Source organism: Lampetra planeri, unplaced genomic scaffold, assembly GCF_965212315.1.
Source record: "Lampetra planeri unplaced genomic scaffold, kcLamPlan1.2.h2 scaffold_1497, whole genome shotgun sequence".
In the NCBI taxonomy this organism is placed as follows: domain Eukaryota; kingdom Metazoa; phylum Chordata; class Hyperoartia; order Petromyzontiformes; family Petromyzontidae; genus Lampetra; species Lampetra planeri.
Window position 1 is genome coordinate 12,949 of NW_027614220.1, and position 15,742 is coordinate 28,690.

Sequence of the window (15,742 nt, forward strand, 5' to 3'; positions counted from 1 at the left end):
CCATCGCAGTACTAGTACTCTATCATCCATCTACTCTTTTCAGTTCCCGCTCTCTTTTTCGGTTTGGTGTTTGTGCGTGTCCCATTGGCCTAATTACAACGGAATTTGTGACATGTAAATAAATAGTTGTCTTAAGAGCAATGGAAAAAAATAAAATACAAATAAAACTTAAGACTAAAACTTAACAGAGGTACTTTTATTTTTTACGTTTACTACTGTGGAAGGTCTGCACTGTAAAATACATGGATATATTGTATTTATGACACATTCTTAATGAGACGAAATTGGAGAATTTTTACTTTTTCCTGTCATGTCTAAAAAAAAACAACACTTTTTGCACATGCAGATGATTTATGAATATATTCTGTTGGATCCTTTCTAATAGAGTAAATAGTTTTGATGTTCTGAGAGATGTAGTGTGTAGCGCAGCATGTTCGATAGACGCATGAACATTTTATATATATCTATATATATATATCTATATATTTCAGTCTAGTGTAGCTCATCTTTTGTATCTGCTCCCAGCACCTTGTTTTGTACGTTGATTTCCTGTAAAAGTTATTTAGCTTTTGTTGCCATGGGAGGATAATTTCACAAATGTAACTGTGTATTATTTTGGTTTGACAAATAATGCAACTGTTTGAATAATGAATAGGTGTCATCAGGTATTTCTTTGTGTTCTACTTTGCCATTGTCATTGTGCAAACTACTGAAATGCCATCACCATATTTTTTTTCCTTTTCCTCACCTGCTTGGCAAAACAGAAGAAGAGTGTTCATTTCACACCTTAAAGGCTCTGTTTCCGTCACGTAAGTGAGCAACTGAGGATACCAAGGTTACGCTCCCCCCTCGTCTAATGCAGATGACACGGGTTCCCTTAGTTTCGGGTATGAAGCGGGAACACTTCTACAACATTCCCTGACTGCAGCAGTATTTGTCGCCAGTGGTAGAACGCCGCTGTCGATCATGTTTGTTGGTAGGAGATGGAAGCCCAGCCGCTGCATTAGACAAGAAGTGTGGTATCTTCAGTTGTTTCTCTGAGTGTTGTACATGACAGTGTCCGTCTCCTGAGATAAGTCTCCTGCTGTAACTCACAATAAGCTAAAAGGCAATTTTTTGCACTTTGACCCTCAATCATCCAAACATTTTGCTGCATTTGCACTACTTATCCTGAAGTTGGTTTAAAACAACAACAACAACAACACTGTTCTATGCAAACAGCCAGACATGTTCTGTTCATGACAAGATCCAGTCAAAAGCTAACATCAGCGAAGGGGTGTGCTACAAAGCAAGATCAGTGAGTTTGTCCTGATACAAATGAGGAATTCTGTGGAATTCCATCAAATGGTCATTCAGATTGTGAAATTATTTAATTTCAAAAACAAACTATCAATAAAGACTAATAGAAAATAATATGGATATTAACAAAAATAATTGAATTAAAATGAAGTGATTGATAAATACATCAATATACTGTTAATTATACTAAATAATCATAATAATACATATATAGCACCTTGACCTTTCAGAAAACTGCTTTTCATGTAACATTTGCCTCAAAACTGTAAATTAAATTTTATTCGGCCATTAATGTTTAAATTTGCTGTATGAAATGTAAAGTTCACGATCTTACAAAGTTACATTCTGGCTGCTGTGTGCAGCAGATGATTTGCTTTCGGCTCATATCACTTCATTGTGAGTCCAATTAATTCATGATCATGTTAATCAAACTACTCTTGTGCGGCAGACACACGAGTGAATGGTGGAAAGGTCGTAGCTCAGAGCTTTGTAGTTCACCACTTTGGAGACAGTTTATTTCACATGAAACACTCAACAATTTTTGTTCTGGATTAGCGAGTTCACACACAAACAGTACATAGCAAGAGATCCTCGCATAACTCTATTTTTTGAACCATTTGTCTTCCTAAAGTGCAGCTTTAAGAAGCCTTTTAGCTTATGATTACAGAAAAGGACTAGTGACCAGTAGTTTCTCTGTGACCCAGTTGTACCAGTACATCTGTCTGATCTATTTCTAGATATTTAAGAGGAAAGGAAGAGAATGTGATTTAAATCTGTCCCTCATGTCCCATCATGCAAATGTATCTGTCGATGTGAGAGCAACTTCCCTGACTTTGATTCCTGTAGGAGTAAGTCGATGTTTAGTGGAGCTCAACGCTAACATATGACTTACTTATTCACAACAGAGAAGCTGAGGGTGGGCAGTGTTTGATTTACCACTTTCAGACCAACAACCTTCTTGTGTCAACCCTGGTTCATCCCCGGTCAACGCATAATAATGCATAATAATGAACTTATGAGGTGCTACGGCATTTTAAGGGGCGATAAACAATGAACAACAAAGAGAAAATGAAAACGGTCGTGGACAGCGTAGATGGTGCGGAAATTCTGAGCCGACATTCCAAAACAATGCAATTAATTTGTCCCGCAAGTCCTGCCCACTCTGTCAGCAGCCAGGGTTGTGACTGGAATCAACCAGCCCCTGGTTGGACGCTTGGTCTGAAGGGGGTAACAGAAACAAAGGGAGCTATGGTGGCCCTGCAGAGACAGCAAGGACTTATGGGAAGGCGGGGAGTAGATACTGGGGTGTGACAGACAGCTGGCTTTTTAACACCCTCAACTGTCCCTTACGGGTCTCCCATTAGGTTCCCTCGGACAAATCGGCTCTGCCCAGAAGAGCGGCCTCTTACACAGCGCGTCCACACATCCCAGGCTCCGGCCCTGCCACTGTGGGGCCCGGCAGCCCCATCAGGGCCCCACTGGACATGTACTCCTCCAAAAAGAAAAAGGGACTGCTCTGCAAAGGGAAGAAACTATTGCAAAGACTCGGCTCTGTGCAATAATCTCATGACAAGAAGTGTCGTCTGCATCCACGTACTGTTAAAAAGAACGCTCGGCCTTTGTGAGCTCAGCGATTTATTCTTGTACATATGTTGTATATTTGTATTTATTTTCTCAGAACTACAAATTTTTATTTCACACAATCTGGTCGCGGGACCGCACGGCAGATAGATGTGAACGTGTTGAGGATGTGTCCCCTCAGACGGAGCCCGCCGCGCTTTTGCATTTTGCACTTGGTCAGTCTGACGGCAAGTTAAAAAAAAAAAAAAAAAAAAACACGTCACGTCGGAAGTCCAAGTCAGAATGTCAGCCCCACAGTGACGGCTCATGTATAAAAAACGTTCACGTCTGAGGTGTGCATGCTGTCTTCAGCGCCCTCCAACCCTGGACCCGCCCCCTCAGGCAGCATGCAGCGTAGAACCTTGAGCTTACAGTACACAGGGAGAAACCATCAGAATTCTCTGGAGCAGTGTCTCCAACAAACACAAATAAGCACATACTGTAACTACAGGGTTTGAAATCCGCCTGCTCCATCCACATCAATGGAAACGCCTGGTAGAACCTTCATGTACTTGCCTTATACTTGCACAATGGTTAGTACTTTGTCCAGCAATGTGCAGATCCACGTAGGCTTCATCAGGTGGAACCACTGACTCGTGGCCTGCAGGGTGTCTGTTGTGTCCATAGGAGCTGACGTACAAAACACTCCTGACAGTTGTCGTGCATTAATGTCCATCTCCAAATATGAAGCAGACTTATTTTTACAACTATAATTAAAGAATAGATGGACAAAACGTGTCTCTGCATACAGATGTTTGTGAAGGCACTTTTCAGAGTTGCACATCCGGTTCTAATCACTGACGCTGGTTGAAGGGCCAACACTGAACCCCATCCAGCAGTTTTTTTCTGCAGTAGTTAAGGTTCTCACACACACAGAACTACCTCTACCCTCTGAAACCCCCCAATCTACTCGATCTGTTCATTGGAAGCCAATCCGTCATCAATGCCTGTTCAGTGTGTCCAGTTACGATGGTGCAGGATTAAAAGAAGTACTGTATGTCTAAATTATATTACCTTAAATGTAAAGTAGTGAATGTATCATGAATTGAAAGCCGATGTATTTTCAGAGCTGCCCAGAACCGTTGTGCAGTCTTCGTCAGAGAGTTTGAACAGTCCACCTTTATCTTCTCCATTTTCCGGTTTCATCCTGTCGTACTTCAAGAGACAAATCAAACTATTTTTCCACGTGTTAAACTGAAACTGCCAAAAAGGAATGTATGCAAAACATTCTGTAACATGTTCTGTGCAGGTCATCGAACCGCCGTCTAACTGATCTGTTGCCGTTTGTACACAGTCCTCTGACATCGCTTCTTTTCATTTCAAGTGACTGTTGCTCTTTTTGTACTTTGTCCATTTGTAAAATTGTTTTTAAATGTTTATACTTGATTTTCAAACTGCCTTTTTTGTACATTTAACTTTATAATCAGACAGTGCAAGCTTTTCCCATGGTGTCTTGAAGACCATATTGTTTAAGTCTGCAGTTGTGTGCTAGCTTTATGATGGGGGGAAAAAAAACTCAGCCTATATTGATGGATACAAATTACTGTGGGTGTGCATGTGCAATCTTTTCTTAAAAAAAATAAATTTGATATTTTGTAATGACTCAATGACTTACAAGAAATGTGATACAACAAAATGCTTTTATAACAAGCAACCCTTACAAAGAAAAAAAACAATGGAATTTAAAAACAAACTGCAACTTACAACCACAAGTAACTTTGAATGAAAACGTTTCCTTACTCAAAAGGAAACTTCAAACTTGGAATTACAACAAATGATATGAAATGTTAAGGGCCTGGAACACATTCTGCTCTGAGCAGACTTTACTCTTGAGGAAATGAACAGTGTGCATACATAAACATATGTAATTAGATTATTACTGAACCAAACTCTTAACTCTGTAGCTGCTCTACAAGTAGAACAGGAGGTCGTCCAGTTGCACATTGGGCTGCTTGTGGATGCTCTGACCAACAAGGAAGGCCAACTTGTGAGCGTACTGGCACGGAGCCGGCACTCGGATGATGCCCTGAGGAGATGAGGTGACACTTTCACAATAAACACAACACCCATTTTAACTTCCATCAGCTTTCATTGGAATATTGAGGGATTCAGTTTGTGGCTAGTTGCATCCATGCAGTCATTCTGTCTCCATCTTGCACCGTTTAACTTTAACTAACCCTCTGCAAACACTAATTTGCCCAGAATCCAGCAGCTCTGCTGTTGGTGAGTTTCTCTTCTGCTTTCACTTAAACTTGCAAGTGAAAATCTCAAACTAGATCTTTGAGGGTTCTGCAGCTCAATGGCACGGACAGCGTCCTTCAATGGAGAGGTTTAACCTCCAAAACAGATTAGAAACCTTTGAGGCTGAGAACTACAAGGATATACATTAAAATAGTTTAACACCACAAAATCATTTCCCAATCATTTCATCTGTTTCTTTTGGTCTCACCCCAAATTGTTTGAAAACATCACCTGATTGTGAACGATGCCGTGCAATCGCGTCCAACTGCAGTAATGTGGCCATTCACTTATTGAAAATATAAAACAAGACCAGAACGACTGGCCTCCAATGGCTCCAATATTGCATCCTGTTGTTGCGTGTGTACCTGATAGTTGTAGTACATGTGGCACAGCTTGTAGGTGAGACGCTGCATGTGATCAGGCTTCAGTCCACTGGTGTCATACACAACATTGTAGTTGGTCGGACACACGCAGCCGCTGCGGACGGCCTGGCTCACGATGTAGAAGTCGTACCTGTCCAAGACATGCTTCTGCAGTTATCTACTTCAAGCTGACAGCAAACACCATGCACAGCAAAGACCACGTACCACTCTGGACGGGTGACATCAGAGTCCACGATGGTGCCAGGTGGAGGGTTGGACAACTTGCCATTGACGAAGGAGAAGAACCTGCTGATACTGCGCTTCTTCACCACCACCACACTCAGTCTAGGCCTGAGCGGGGGGGGGGAGGGGGTTAAATCACAACTGGAAGTGTTCAACTCACACTCCAGATCTTGACCATGCCATCCGTATCAAAGTCCACGTGTTTCAGTGGGAACAATATACCCTCTCACCTTTGATCCTCAACCAGGAAAAACACAATTGTTCTTCATGGACAAAAAGTATTTTCATCTGATGACTCGATTGATCAGAGGAATCGATAGCTCATGTATGAAGGGAAGAAGCCTCACATGTAGTCCTGCCCCATGGAGGCGATGGAGTCCAAAATCTGGGACACCTCATAGTTGACCACGCTGTGCAGCTGACCGTCTCCAACACCGTCGCGGTACACGATGATGCGTGACGGCAGGCATCTGTTGAACCTCAGATAATCTTTGAGAGCAGCTGCAACACAAAGCATATAGGAAGCTTCACACACACACACACACAACTGAAGATGGCATTCACCTAGAAATGTGTTCAACAGAATAACTTGCCAGACAGCGCCATCTTCAGTTCATCCATGATCTCCTGACCTTTGGACTGCAGAACACACTTCGAGAACCACCTGAGCAAGATCACAAACGTGTCACACACACACACACACACACACACACACACGTTCAGACGTACAACTCAGACTAGACTCGTGTGTCTTGGACACTAACCGGCTCATGCTCTGGTTCAGGCTGGCCACCAGGGCACCAATGGACCTCTTCCCAGCAGTGAGGTCATGGTAGCAGTCAATGCCCACAATCATCAGCTGTTTGAGCTGCACAAATGGTGTAAAGATTGTTTTTGTATTTTGCAACAACACGGTGCACGAGATGGTGAGTAGAGATTCAAGCTGCTGCAGAAATCAGAGACCAAGTATATTTCTTGCACTTATGCTTTGAAAAAAAGACAACATAGAATGGGAATTTGCATCTGCTGGTAAGTTGACTGACATGTCGGTAGAATAATTTATAGCAGACATCTATATAAATGTGCATTTCTACAGTTTTTACTGCCGCTTTGTGTTGTATCAGTTCAGCATCAGGTTGCAGCTCTGCTCACGGCCCCAAGTCCCACAGTAAAGTGTTCCAGACAGGTACTGTGAGAATCACAACAAACTGAAGGTATAAAAAGAACAAAAGTTTGTTCAATACATTGACATATCAACGGGTGGCACGAGCTGGAGTGTGCATTCAGTGTATTATTTTAAAAACGGACACGTTTCTCTGTCATGTGTGTAAGTTCTGTTCTGCTTTGTGGCAGAGCACCCAAATGGACCCAGCGAGCCACACCTCACTAGTAGAACAACGCCAATGGTTCCAGGCTTAAGCTGGGATCACGGGACTTTTCCATTTGTTCCAGTGACTTACTGGGATTTCCACGCTCCACAGCTCTCCTCCCATCTTGCAGGCCAGCTGCAGTGCGATCTTGGTGGCAACAGTCATCAGGGCCTGAGGTCTGCTGAGGGTCCGGGACAACACACACTGGCTCGGGGTGGGGCAGTCCACACAAAGGTACTTCTTAACTGTGTCGTATCGGTCCTTCCTGTTGGTGACCAGGATCACCACCACCTGGCAGGAGAAATGATCAGAAGCTGCTTTGTTCCAATCCCATCTCTTAATGTCCCTCATTCTTATTTGTTTGAAACGTTCAGATCACAGACATCTGTGAATACAGGCTGCTGTGCTGGTCAGCCATTTGCATTGACTCACCATCTGGATTTCAGGTCCAACATTGCGCTGCAGAGTTTTCATGAGGGACTCTTGATGATCTTCGTACTCGATACTGGTTAAAAGACGACAGTTCAATTACATTTTCAGTTTCTAGAAAACATTCAAGTTATTTCTCTGCATTTCGTTCTCTGCTAAACTGTGATTTTACTGTACTTAATGAAAATGACCGTATCTCAAGGATTGTTAATGCAGAAATGTTACCTCTGATTTGGGGATAAATTTTTTGGGACTCACCAGACAGGTGTTTGCAAGCGAATGCCAAGTGGTGCTGAAACTTTGCGGAGAGTCTGGAAGAGCGACTGAGCCTCATTGCTGTTCCGTCGGGTGTACAACAGCAGCCAGTTGTTCAGCGGTGGAGAGGAGATCAGAGGTAACCCACGCATCTCTTTGGTCCACTCCGCTGTGTGGGGGTTGTAGTCGAACTAAACGACAATCACTCCATTACGACCATACACAGAAATAATTGCGATTAGAAGAGCGTGCTGTACCTGTTTGGGTCCCTGGAGAAGCCGCTCTGGTTGGAGGACTCTGCCGTTCAGTCTTAGCAGCTGCTTGTCAAAGCTTAGCCCCCACTTGTTCATCTCTGCCTGTGATTCAGCATTCCTATGATGGAATTACAACATTGCAATCAAAGCCTAAGATCACACTTCTTTTTCACTTTAGTACATGGGCAAACCGATCACACAGGTTACGTAAAATGTCACAACATCACTTGCGTGCTAATGTCAGTGATAAATTTGCGGAGGCGGTTCTCCTTCTGTTCAGGGGACAGTCTGGTGTAGGTGCTCAAGTCCTTCATCACGTTGAAATCTGCTCGCATCTTGTCTGTCAAACCTGCCAGAGAAATCAACGTCACTTAAAGTAAAAATTACAAAGACATCCAACGTTTCAGTGACAGTAATGGCTATTCCTGGTTTGTCCAATAGGTGCCACTCATTTTAGTAACAACTAACAACTACACAGACGTGATTTATAGTACCGTAATTATTTCAAGATCTGGATAAGTTGTTCTAATCATAAAGTTTTCACTTCTGGATACATGTTAAACTGACTGATTTCTGAAACCATATTTTTTTTAAATAAACCCAACATTCCCAATATGAAAGGATAGTTCATTAAATATAGACGTTTTCATAGTGTACATGCATTAAAAGAAAGCAAATAAATTATCAAATAAGAGTCTTTATACACATTTGCTTTCTTTTCCAGATTACATGGGAGAAGCAGACTGCTGCAGAATTCGGATTGTGACCTGTGATGAAGCAAAGCTCCGGGACGAGCATGGCTGGTCCAGGAGGAGGAACTCCAGGAGGAACCCTCCTTCTCACGTTGCTGATCAGCAGCACCTGTCTGTCGTCGGTGATGTCTTGACCATATTGCTGGAGTACAAAAAAAGAATGACTCAGTATCTTTAAAACAGTCTACATTTATCCAACAACTTTGAATACCATTGGTCTCATCAGCCTCGGTAAGAAATATAATTACTAATAGAATTCATGTGTGAATTCAACCCCCTTTAGATGAGTAGGTACATTAGACCTACATTCTTGAAATAGTTCTTGAAGGAGATGTCAGTGTCTCCCTTCTTGAACGTGTTGCAGGGAGTGTGATCCCAAGCAATGTCATCAATCCTGTAGGTTTTGTTGTTGTACCTGAGAGTGATGGAGAGGCAGAAGATGAACAAAGTCCAACTGTCAGACACATGTAGAGATCTAGCTTACTACAGCACTTGTGAAAGGTAAAGATGGAAAGCAGATGCATGAAATGAGTGAAATATGGATTTTTACTTTGTGAGGACTGTGAGTCCAATAATCTCCTTGGCACAGATTTCCGGAAGCGTTGCTCTCCACACCGCTGCCTCAGGCTGAGCATGAAGTCGAGAACAGTCTCACTGCGCAAGACCTTGTGGCTCACATCTGTGCAGAGCATGATGGCTGCGTCATATGCAAAGATGGAGGTGGAAAAGCCTGGCAAGACAGTCAGCCTGGAATAATATATACATTTTAAATCAGTAAGTTCAATAATAAACATTAATGCACATTTAAAGCGGTTTGCTTCCCAACACCAGCAGACAATCACCCATGAACAGAAGCTGTACCAGTCACCAACCCTTTGCTGCGTCACTCAACTTCAGATTCTTCATGACAATTTTTTTTAACCTCAGAACACATTTCTGTCTTGAAACCAAAATAAAACATTTACACCAAATCTGCTTTCAGTTATCTTAACAACACTGGTGTTTCTCAGACATTACTACATGTTTCAATGGATGTGTTATGTGTATTTAGGGTCTTTATATAATTCCAGCAAATAAATTAATAAGTCTGAAGCCATTAATTGAGATACTGTGTTTTTTTTACTTTCAAGCTAGTCTTCACACACCCCCCCCCCAACACATTTTGATTTGTGAAGTTTCTTTCTATAACAACTGTAAGACAGTAGTGTGCTATAGTAACGAGACACACACAAATCCAACACGAGCTTCACAGACAACTGCAGGTTATAATCCAATTGACTGTGTGTTTTATTTGCTCATTTGTAATTCACTGGCATTTATCGAGTGAAATCCATGTTAACTCAAAATTTGTATTTATTATTCAGCTGTGCCTCAAAAGGTGCACTGTCTGCTCTGGTGGACAGAGGAGGAGGAGACCATCCAAATGCACTAAATCCAAGACAGCATCATATGTACAACTAAATACTGGACTGGCCATCATCAATACTTTTTTGTATTTGATCACAAATTAGACAGTATTTAAGTCAGTTGTTTGTGAGTAAAGAACAGCGCAGAGATCTTTAGAGCACTGAGCAATCAGCGCAGTGATCCCAGGGTCACATGCGCACACATACAATAAATAATTTTTACCTTAAAAACTCCACACCACTGACATTTGCTAGCACACTGCCGTCTAATCATCCGGTGGGATGTACAGTGCCGGCATCACATTACATAATGGTTGTGGTATTGACATACTTTTGCAAGTACAAGTAATTGTGTATAAATCTCAGTCAAGCTCAAGCACAACAAGAGGACCTACAGGATTGATGACAGCAAAATGTGTGAATTTCTCTTGGGAGATAAATAAAAATATCTATCTTGAGCACAGTATCAAGAATGAAGTAAATCAAATAAAACCAAACCTGTGCTGTGTAATGTTCAGTGGATCATCAGCGTTGTAGTAATGGCGTCCAATCTGCTGCATGTTGAGAATTCTCAAGATCCTGATAAGAAATAACTCCATGAAAGTGAAGTCTGGGTATCACCAGACCATATTGAGATAGAAACATCAAATAGTTTTATTAAATTCACAACCTTAATTGCAGCCCATACTAATGGGCTCTGGCTACTGAAAAGGGGACTAACCTTCTTAATATGAGGTTATAAAACTGCAGGCAAACTGGTGATGTTGGTGGCAGCTGGTTTGTCAGGGTTACTGTTATCTGAACTGTTTCTCCATTTCTGGTCTCACTGACTAACACAGTCTCCTAAACACAAGACAGAAAATGGTGACAAAGGTTTTTTCAAAATAAATAGCAACAATTGTTTATGACAAAATGTTCAAAGTACCTTGCTGTGAAGTCTTCGAGACAGAAAAAGCATGGCTCCGTCAAAGCTCCGTGCTGAGCCCAGTGTTTCCTCATGTTGGTAGAGAAGGGCTGTCCTCAAGCGGCAAGACTCCATTTGAGGTTTAAAGTCCACATGGTACTGATACAAAACCCACTGAGGTTGGGACTTGAGGGTACAGAAGTTGGCAAGCAAAGTGATGGGAGAGCCAGTTGTTCCTGAAATACCATACAGTTTTTAAATATAATACTAAGTTACCATACAAAAATGTGATTTAAATAGGACAGACCAGCTTTTGAATACTTGACATGTTCCATAGCCTCTCTGGTGTTGATCCCTGTATCAAAGATGTCTCTGTGGCGTCCACCTCGTTCTCCCAGTTTGACAGCATGAAATCCACTTGAGATTTGACTGACAGCTACAAGAAACGGAACAAGAGCGTTTGGGAGGGAACCACAAGCGACGGTTATGTGAAAGGAAAACTAAAACAAACGTAGTAAATATTGTATTTTGTATGTTTGCCAAAGCAAAATCCATATGTGGAATATCAGTACCTTCCTCAGTAAAGGGTCCTGGAGCACCCTTCTGTCTGCCTCTGCCAACCAGCTGCCCCTCTGCTGGAGGGGCAGCAGCCTGAGGTGTTGGCTCTTGAGCCTGGCTCTTCAAGAGGAAAAAAATAATGCAGTCCAATGTTTGTCACTAAAGTGTGGCTGAATACAGAAAATTTCATTTCTGAAATTTGTAATTTGGAGGTTTGTGCTGATATTACAAATGAAATGGTGATGATGAAATGTCAACATTACAGTACAGAACACTTGTTCTTGGGGGGGGAACTGAAACGGCAACTATACGGTATTACTATGTCTTATGATTACTATTCGCAACAAACTTCAGACCCCCCATATCATCTTCTTTCGGCTTGTCCCTCTTCAGGGGTTCATCATCAATTTCCATCCTTCCTTTTTCTCTGTATCCTCTACTCTGACTCCAACTACCTCCATGTCCTCCCTCACTGCATCTATAACCTCCTCTTTGGCCTTCCTCTGTCAACTCCATCTCTTACCCCCCCCCCCCCCCCATATAAATAAATAAATGCAAATAAAAAATAAATACATAAATAACAATGAAATCTGACGTCAACTTCGGTAAGTTGTATTTCTGGTCAAGTTTCTCTTACTGATCCAGGAACCGCCGTTTCCGGTCGGCGCGCGCGGCCTCTGGCTCTTGCCCGTCCAAGCATGTTGAGTCCGTCTCAGTCAGACCTGTTGTTCCACAATATGTTGACCATGAATCAAACTCGTACAAAATTATACAACTGTACTGTTTTGTCTACCGACTGCCGAGGTTACCGCCCGAAGTTAGTTAACTCACACGTGCTGTACGCCGACGACAGCGTATTATTCCACGACATCGTGGAACAATATGGCGCCTTTGGAATTGAATCAAAGCGATAGCTAGCTAGCTAGCAGCATGCGTTTTCAACTAGCTGAGAAAAAAATGTAAAAATGCGCCCCCAATAGCAAGGCATCACACAGATTTTGAGAATACTAAGTAGTATTGGAATATTTGTCATATTAACCTTACCATCACGCCTTTACGTTTACATGTGTATATTGTTTCTCCCGTAATTGACGCAATTTTGTTTAACTTGATAAATGTCTAAAATATGTACAAAATGAGCAAATAAATGTAAAAAACGATACTGACGTTGGATGAAGTTAATCTCTTCAATTTTGGTAACTCCCCGCAGGTGTTTCAATATGGAGTGCAGTTTGAACTTCACAGAAGGGACGTTTATTGGCCTCTTCACTTCGAAAATAATTACGCCTGCATTTAAAAAAAAATAAATCAGACAAATCCGTGGGTTTGCCTGAGACAGGTCTACCTACGGACAGTGGATATGTTTAGAAGTAAATCAAATAAAGACGTTTGTAGAGTGTAGTAAGATCAAGTTAATGGGGAATAAAGTCCAGGAACTACTTCTTAAAGCGCCGTGATTCGCTTAACCGTCCGCAATGTCATTTTTAACCACTAGATGTCAGCAAAGCCCACCCAGTACTTTCACAAACTGCTTATTTACATTTCACTTAGACACTTTTGTTCTCTTTGACATTGTTTGATTGGTTATACTGAGTAAATCCAATGATGATGATGATGATGATTGACTGATTGATTTCCAGTGTATAACCATTATATTGCATTACACCCGTTTTCAGTAATGATGGATGGAGGATGAGGAATCTATGAATGTTTTTCCTCAGTAGTATGATTTTATTTTGCAATATGCTGGGCTTAAAAATAAAAGTAGGACAATAAGCTGATGATTATGGGTGATAGCTCTGGTTCCACTGGAGCCATTGTCAGCCCGAAGTTTCAAACCCCCTAAAATGTTTAATTACCACATCACAAAACGAGATATTGACATTGTCACAAAAATCACTCAGTGATCAGGTCATGTTTCCAGGTTTGTTTGTTGTTTGTTTGTTTGTGTGTTTTTGTTTTGTTTGTGAACACACAGCTGTGTTTTCTCCTCTTCAGGATCCATAGAACACTCGTTATTGATTGGAGTGAAAATTACGTATTAATACATGCTGATAAGTAATCGACAACTTCATCAACATTTTTAATACAGCAAAATAAAATCAGCTCAGGTGTTTCATACTGCATTCTACTACTAAGAAATAAAAACATGAACCAAAAAGTGTTGCTCTGCTTGCTGTGTGTATAATGACAAACTAATAAGGTCAGAAAAAATAACCGGGTATCCTGTGCATTAATTGTATCTGAGCATTAACACAAATTGGTGATTATTCAGTCAAATGAAGCACTTGTACCGAGGAATCACATGCTCTTGACACGCCATTCGGTGTCAGGATTGTCAGATTTCCTCGAGCATGTTGTTCGGCTTCGATGGCTTCAAAAGAGACTTGAAGTTCCCTGCCCCAAAGCCCTGTGGAGGGAAACGTGGATTTTAGTTTCAGTGATGACCTGCAGTATGCAGCATGCCCCCCGTGTCCCCATCTTTGGATCTTTGGATCTATCTATCTATCTGTCTATCTGTCTATCTGTCTGTCTGTCTGTCTGTCTGTCTGTCTGTCTGTCTGTCTGTCTGTCTGTCTATGATGATGTATGTACTTGTTCATGTCGCTCCTCTCACCTGGTGATTTTGCCTCTGAATAACTTCCAAAAACACAGTGGGACGATCCTGAACTGGCTTAGTAAAGATCTGCAGCAAATAGCCGTTGTCATCATAGTCCACCAAGATCTTCAGCTCCTAAGATCAGGAAGTTATGGAGATAAACAGATGAACGACTATACTCTCAAACACTTCAAGTTATAAAAAAAGTTTTGAGAACATGTGGGATCGTAGTTCTGACCTGCAGAACATCCAGGTCCTCTGTGATTTTGACCTTGAGAGTTTTAATTTGTCCCTCAACTGATCGTAGTAGGTGTCTGGCACCGTCATGAACTCCATCCCACGCTCTTTCAAGTTACGTATCTGCACACATGTGTTTACTTGGAGTGTTATCCTTCAACAGACGAGTTACTGTTTGTAGACTTACAGCTGTGATGATGTCTGACGTGTTCATGGCGATGTGCTGAACTCCTGGACCTCCATAGTACTCCACGTACTCCTAGAAGTCCGTTTATAGAGGATCACTGACACTGAAAATGCCTCAGTAAAGGAATTATTGGTCTAAAACACTGAGAAGCAGAACATGCCTGGATCTGAGACTTTCTCTTCCCCATAGCGGGCTCGTTGATGGGCATCTTCACAGTCTCCTCGTGGTTTGCCACCACGATGGAACGCAGAGCACTGAACTCTGTCTGAAGCTGCTTGTCGTCAACTGACCAGAAACGATGGAAGAGAAGGTTCCTCCGATACCTTTTAGGAGACGAACCAGGGACACATGAAGTCAGAACAGCAGTTCACTCAACTCATTATTATATATACTGTTTTTAAGTAATCTAATAACAAAACAAACAGTAATCTGTCACATTACTGGAGACAAATGACATGTAAATGTTAATGTTTACAATTCCTGAAAATCTGCACAATTTCTGCCAAAACCTCGTCCTAATCCTCACCCTGATGTTTAATAGTATCATTTTACTGTGTGAATGAATGAGAATGATGTTGATGGATGTGTTGATGCTGCTGGAAGTTCAAACATGAAACATTTAGAAAACTAATGAAATGTCATTAGTTACATCACTTTGGTAAAGTCATTGAAACAGTTAACAGTAACTTTCTGTCAAGACAGTGTTACACTCGTCTTTCCAGGATCAACCAATCACATGGTTCATTTGGAGAACTGCCTTTTCACGTAAATGGATAACAAGGTCCAGATGTGGTGCCACACATCTGGGAACCCATTTAAAAGTGCTAAGTCATGCTGATAAATGTCTCACAACAAGTATGGAGAATTATCTCTCTCTCTCATACACACACAAACACACAGACACACACACACACACACACAGTAAGATGTACCATTCCACCACTGGAACCATCTCCTCATCTGGTTGGTTTCCCACAACGTGATCAATGAAGTTCAGTTTTCCATCTGGTCTGTGAACAAAATGTG

At 41.7% G+C, this 15,742-nt stretch overlaps 2 protein-coding genes across 2 annotated transcripts; both read right to left on the reverse strand.

Moving 5' to 3' along the window:
* Positions 1-4,828: 4,828 nt before the first annotated feature.
* On the reverse strand, positions 4,829-12,393 carry LOC144739444 (piwi-like protein 1). Its single transcript, XM_078622400.1, is given in 21 exon segments — positions 4,829-4,945; positions 5,526-5,673; positions 5,748-5,873; positions 6,113-6,266; positions 6,359-6,429; positions 6,530-6,633; positions 7,226-7,426; positions 7,568-7,640; positions 7,823-8,010; positions 8,077-8,191; positions 8,305-8,422; positions 8,841-8,967; positions 9,132-9,240; positions 9,376-9,409; positions 9,412-9,572; positions 10,730-10,810; positions 10,953-11,074; positions 11,157-11,371; positions 11,443-11,571; positions 11,708-11,813; positions 12,331-12,393. Coding segments are annotated over 21 exon segments (2,562 nt in total).
* A 1,567-nt stretch (positions 12,394-13,960) lies between these two features.
* On the reverse strand, positions 13,961-15,725 carry HPD (4-hydroxyphenylpyruvate dioxygenase; the record flags this gene model as incomplete). The annotated part of the gene is given in 8 exon segments (XM_078622401.1): positions 13,961-14,076; positions 14,079-14,103; positions 14,311-14,427; positions 14,531-14,568; positions 14,571-14,652; positions 14,717-14,788; positions 14,877-15,039; positions 15,649-15,725. Coding segments are annotated over 8 exon segments (690 nt in total), but the record flags the coding sequence as incomplete, so codon positions are not given.
* Positions 15,726-15,742: the final 17 nt, after the last annotated feature.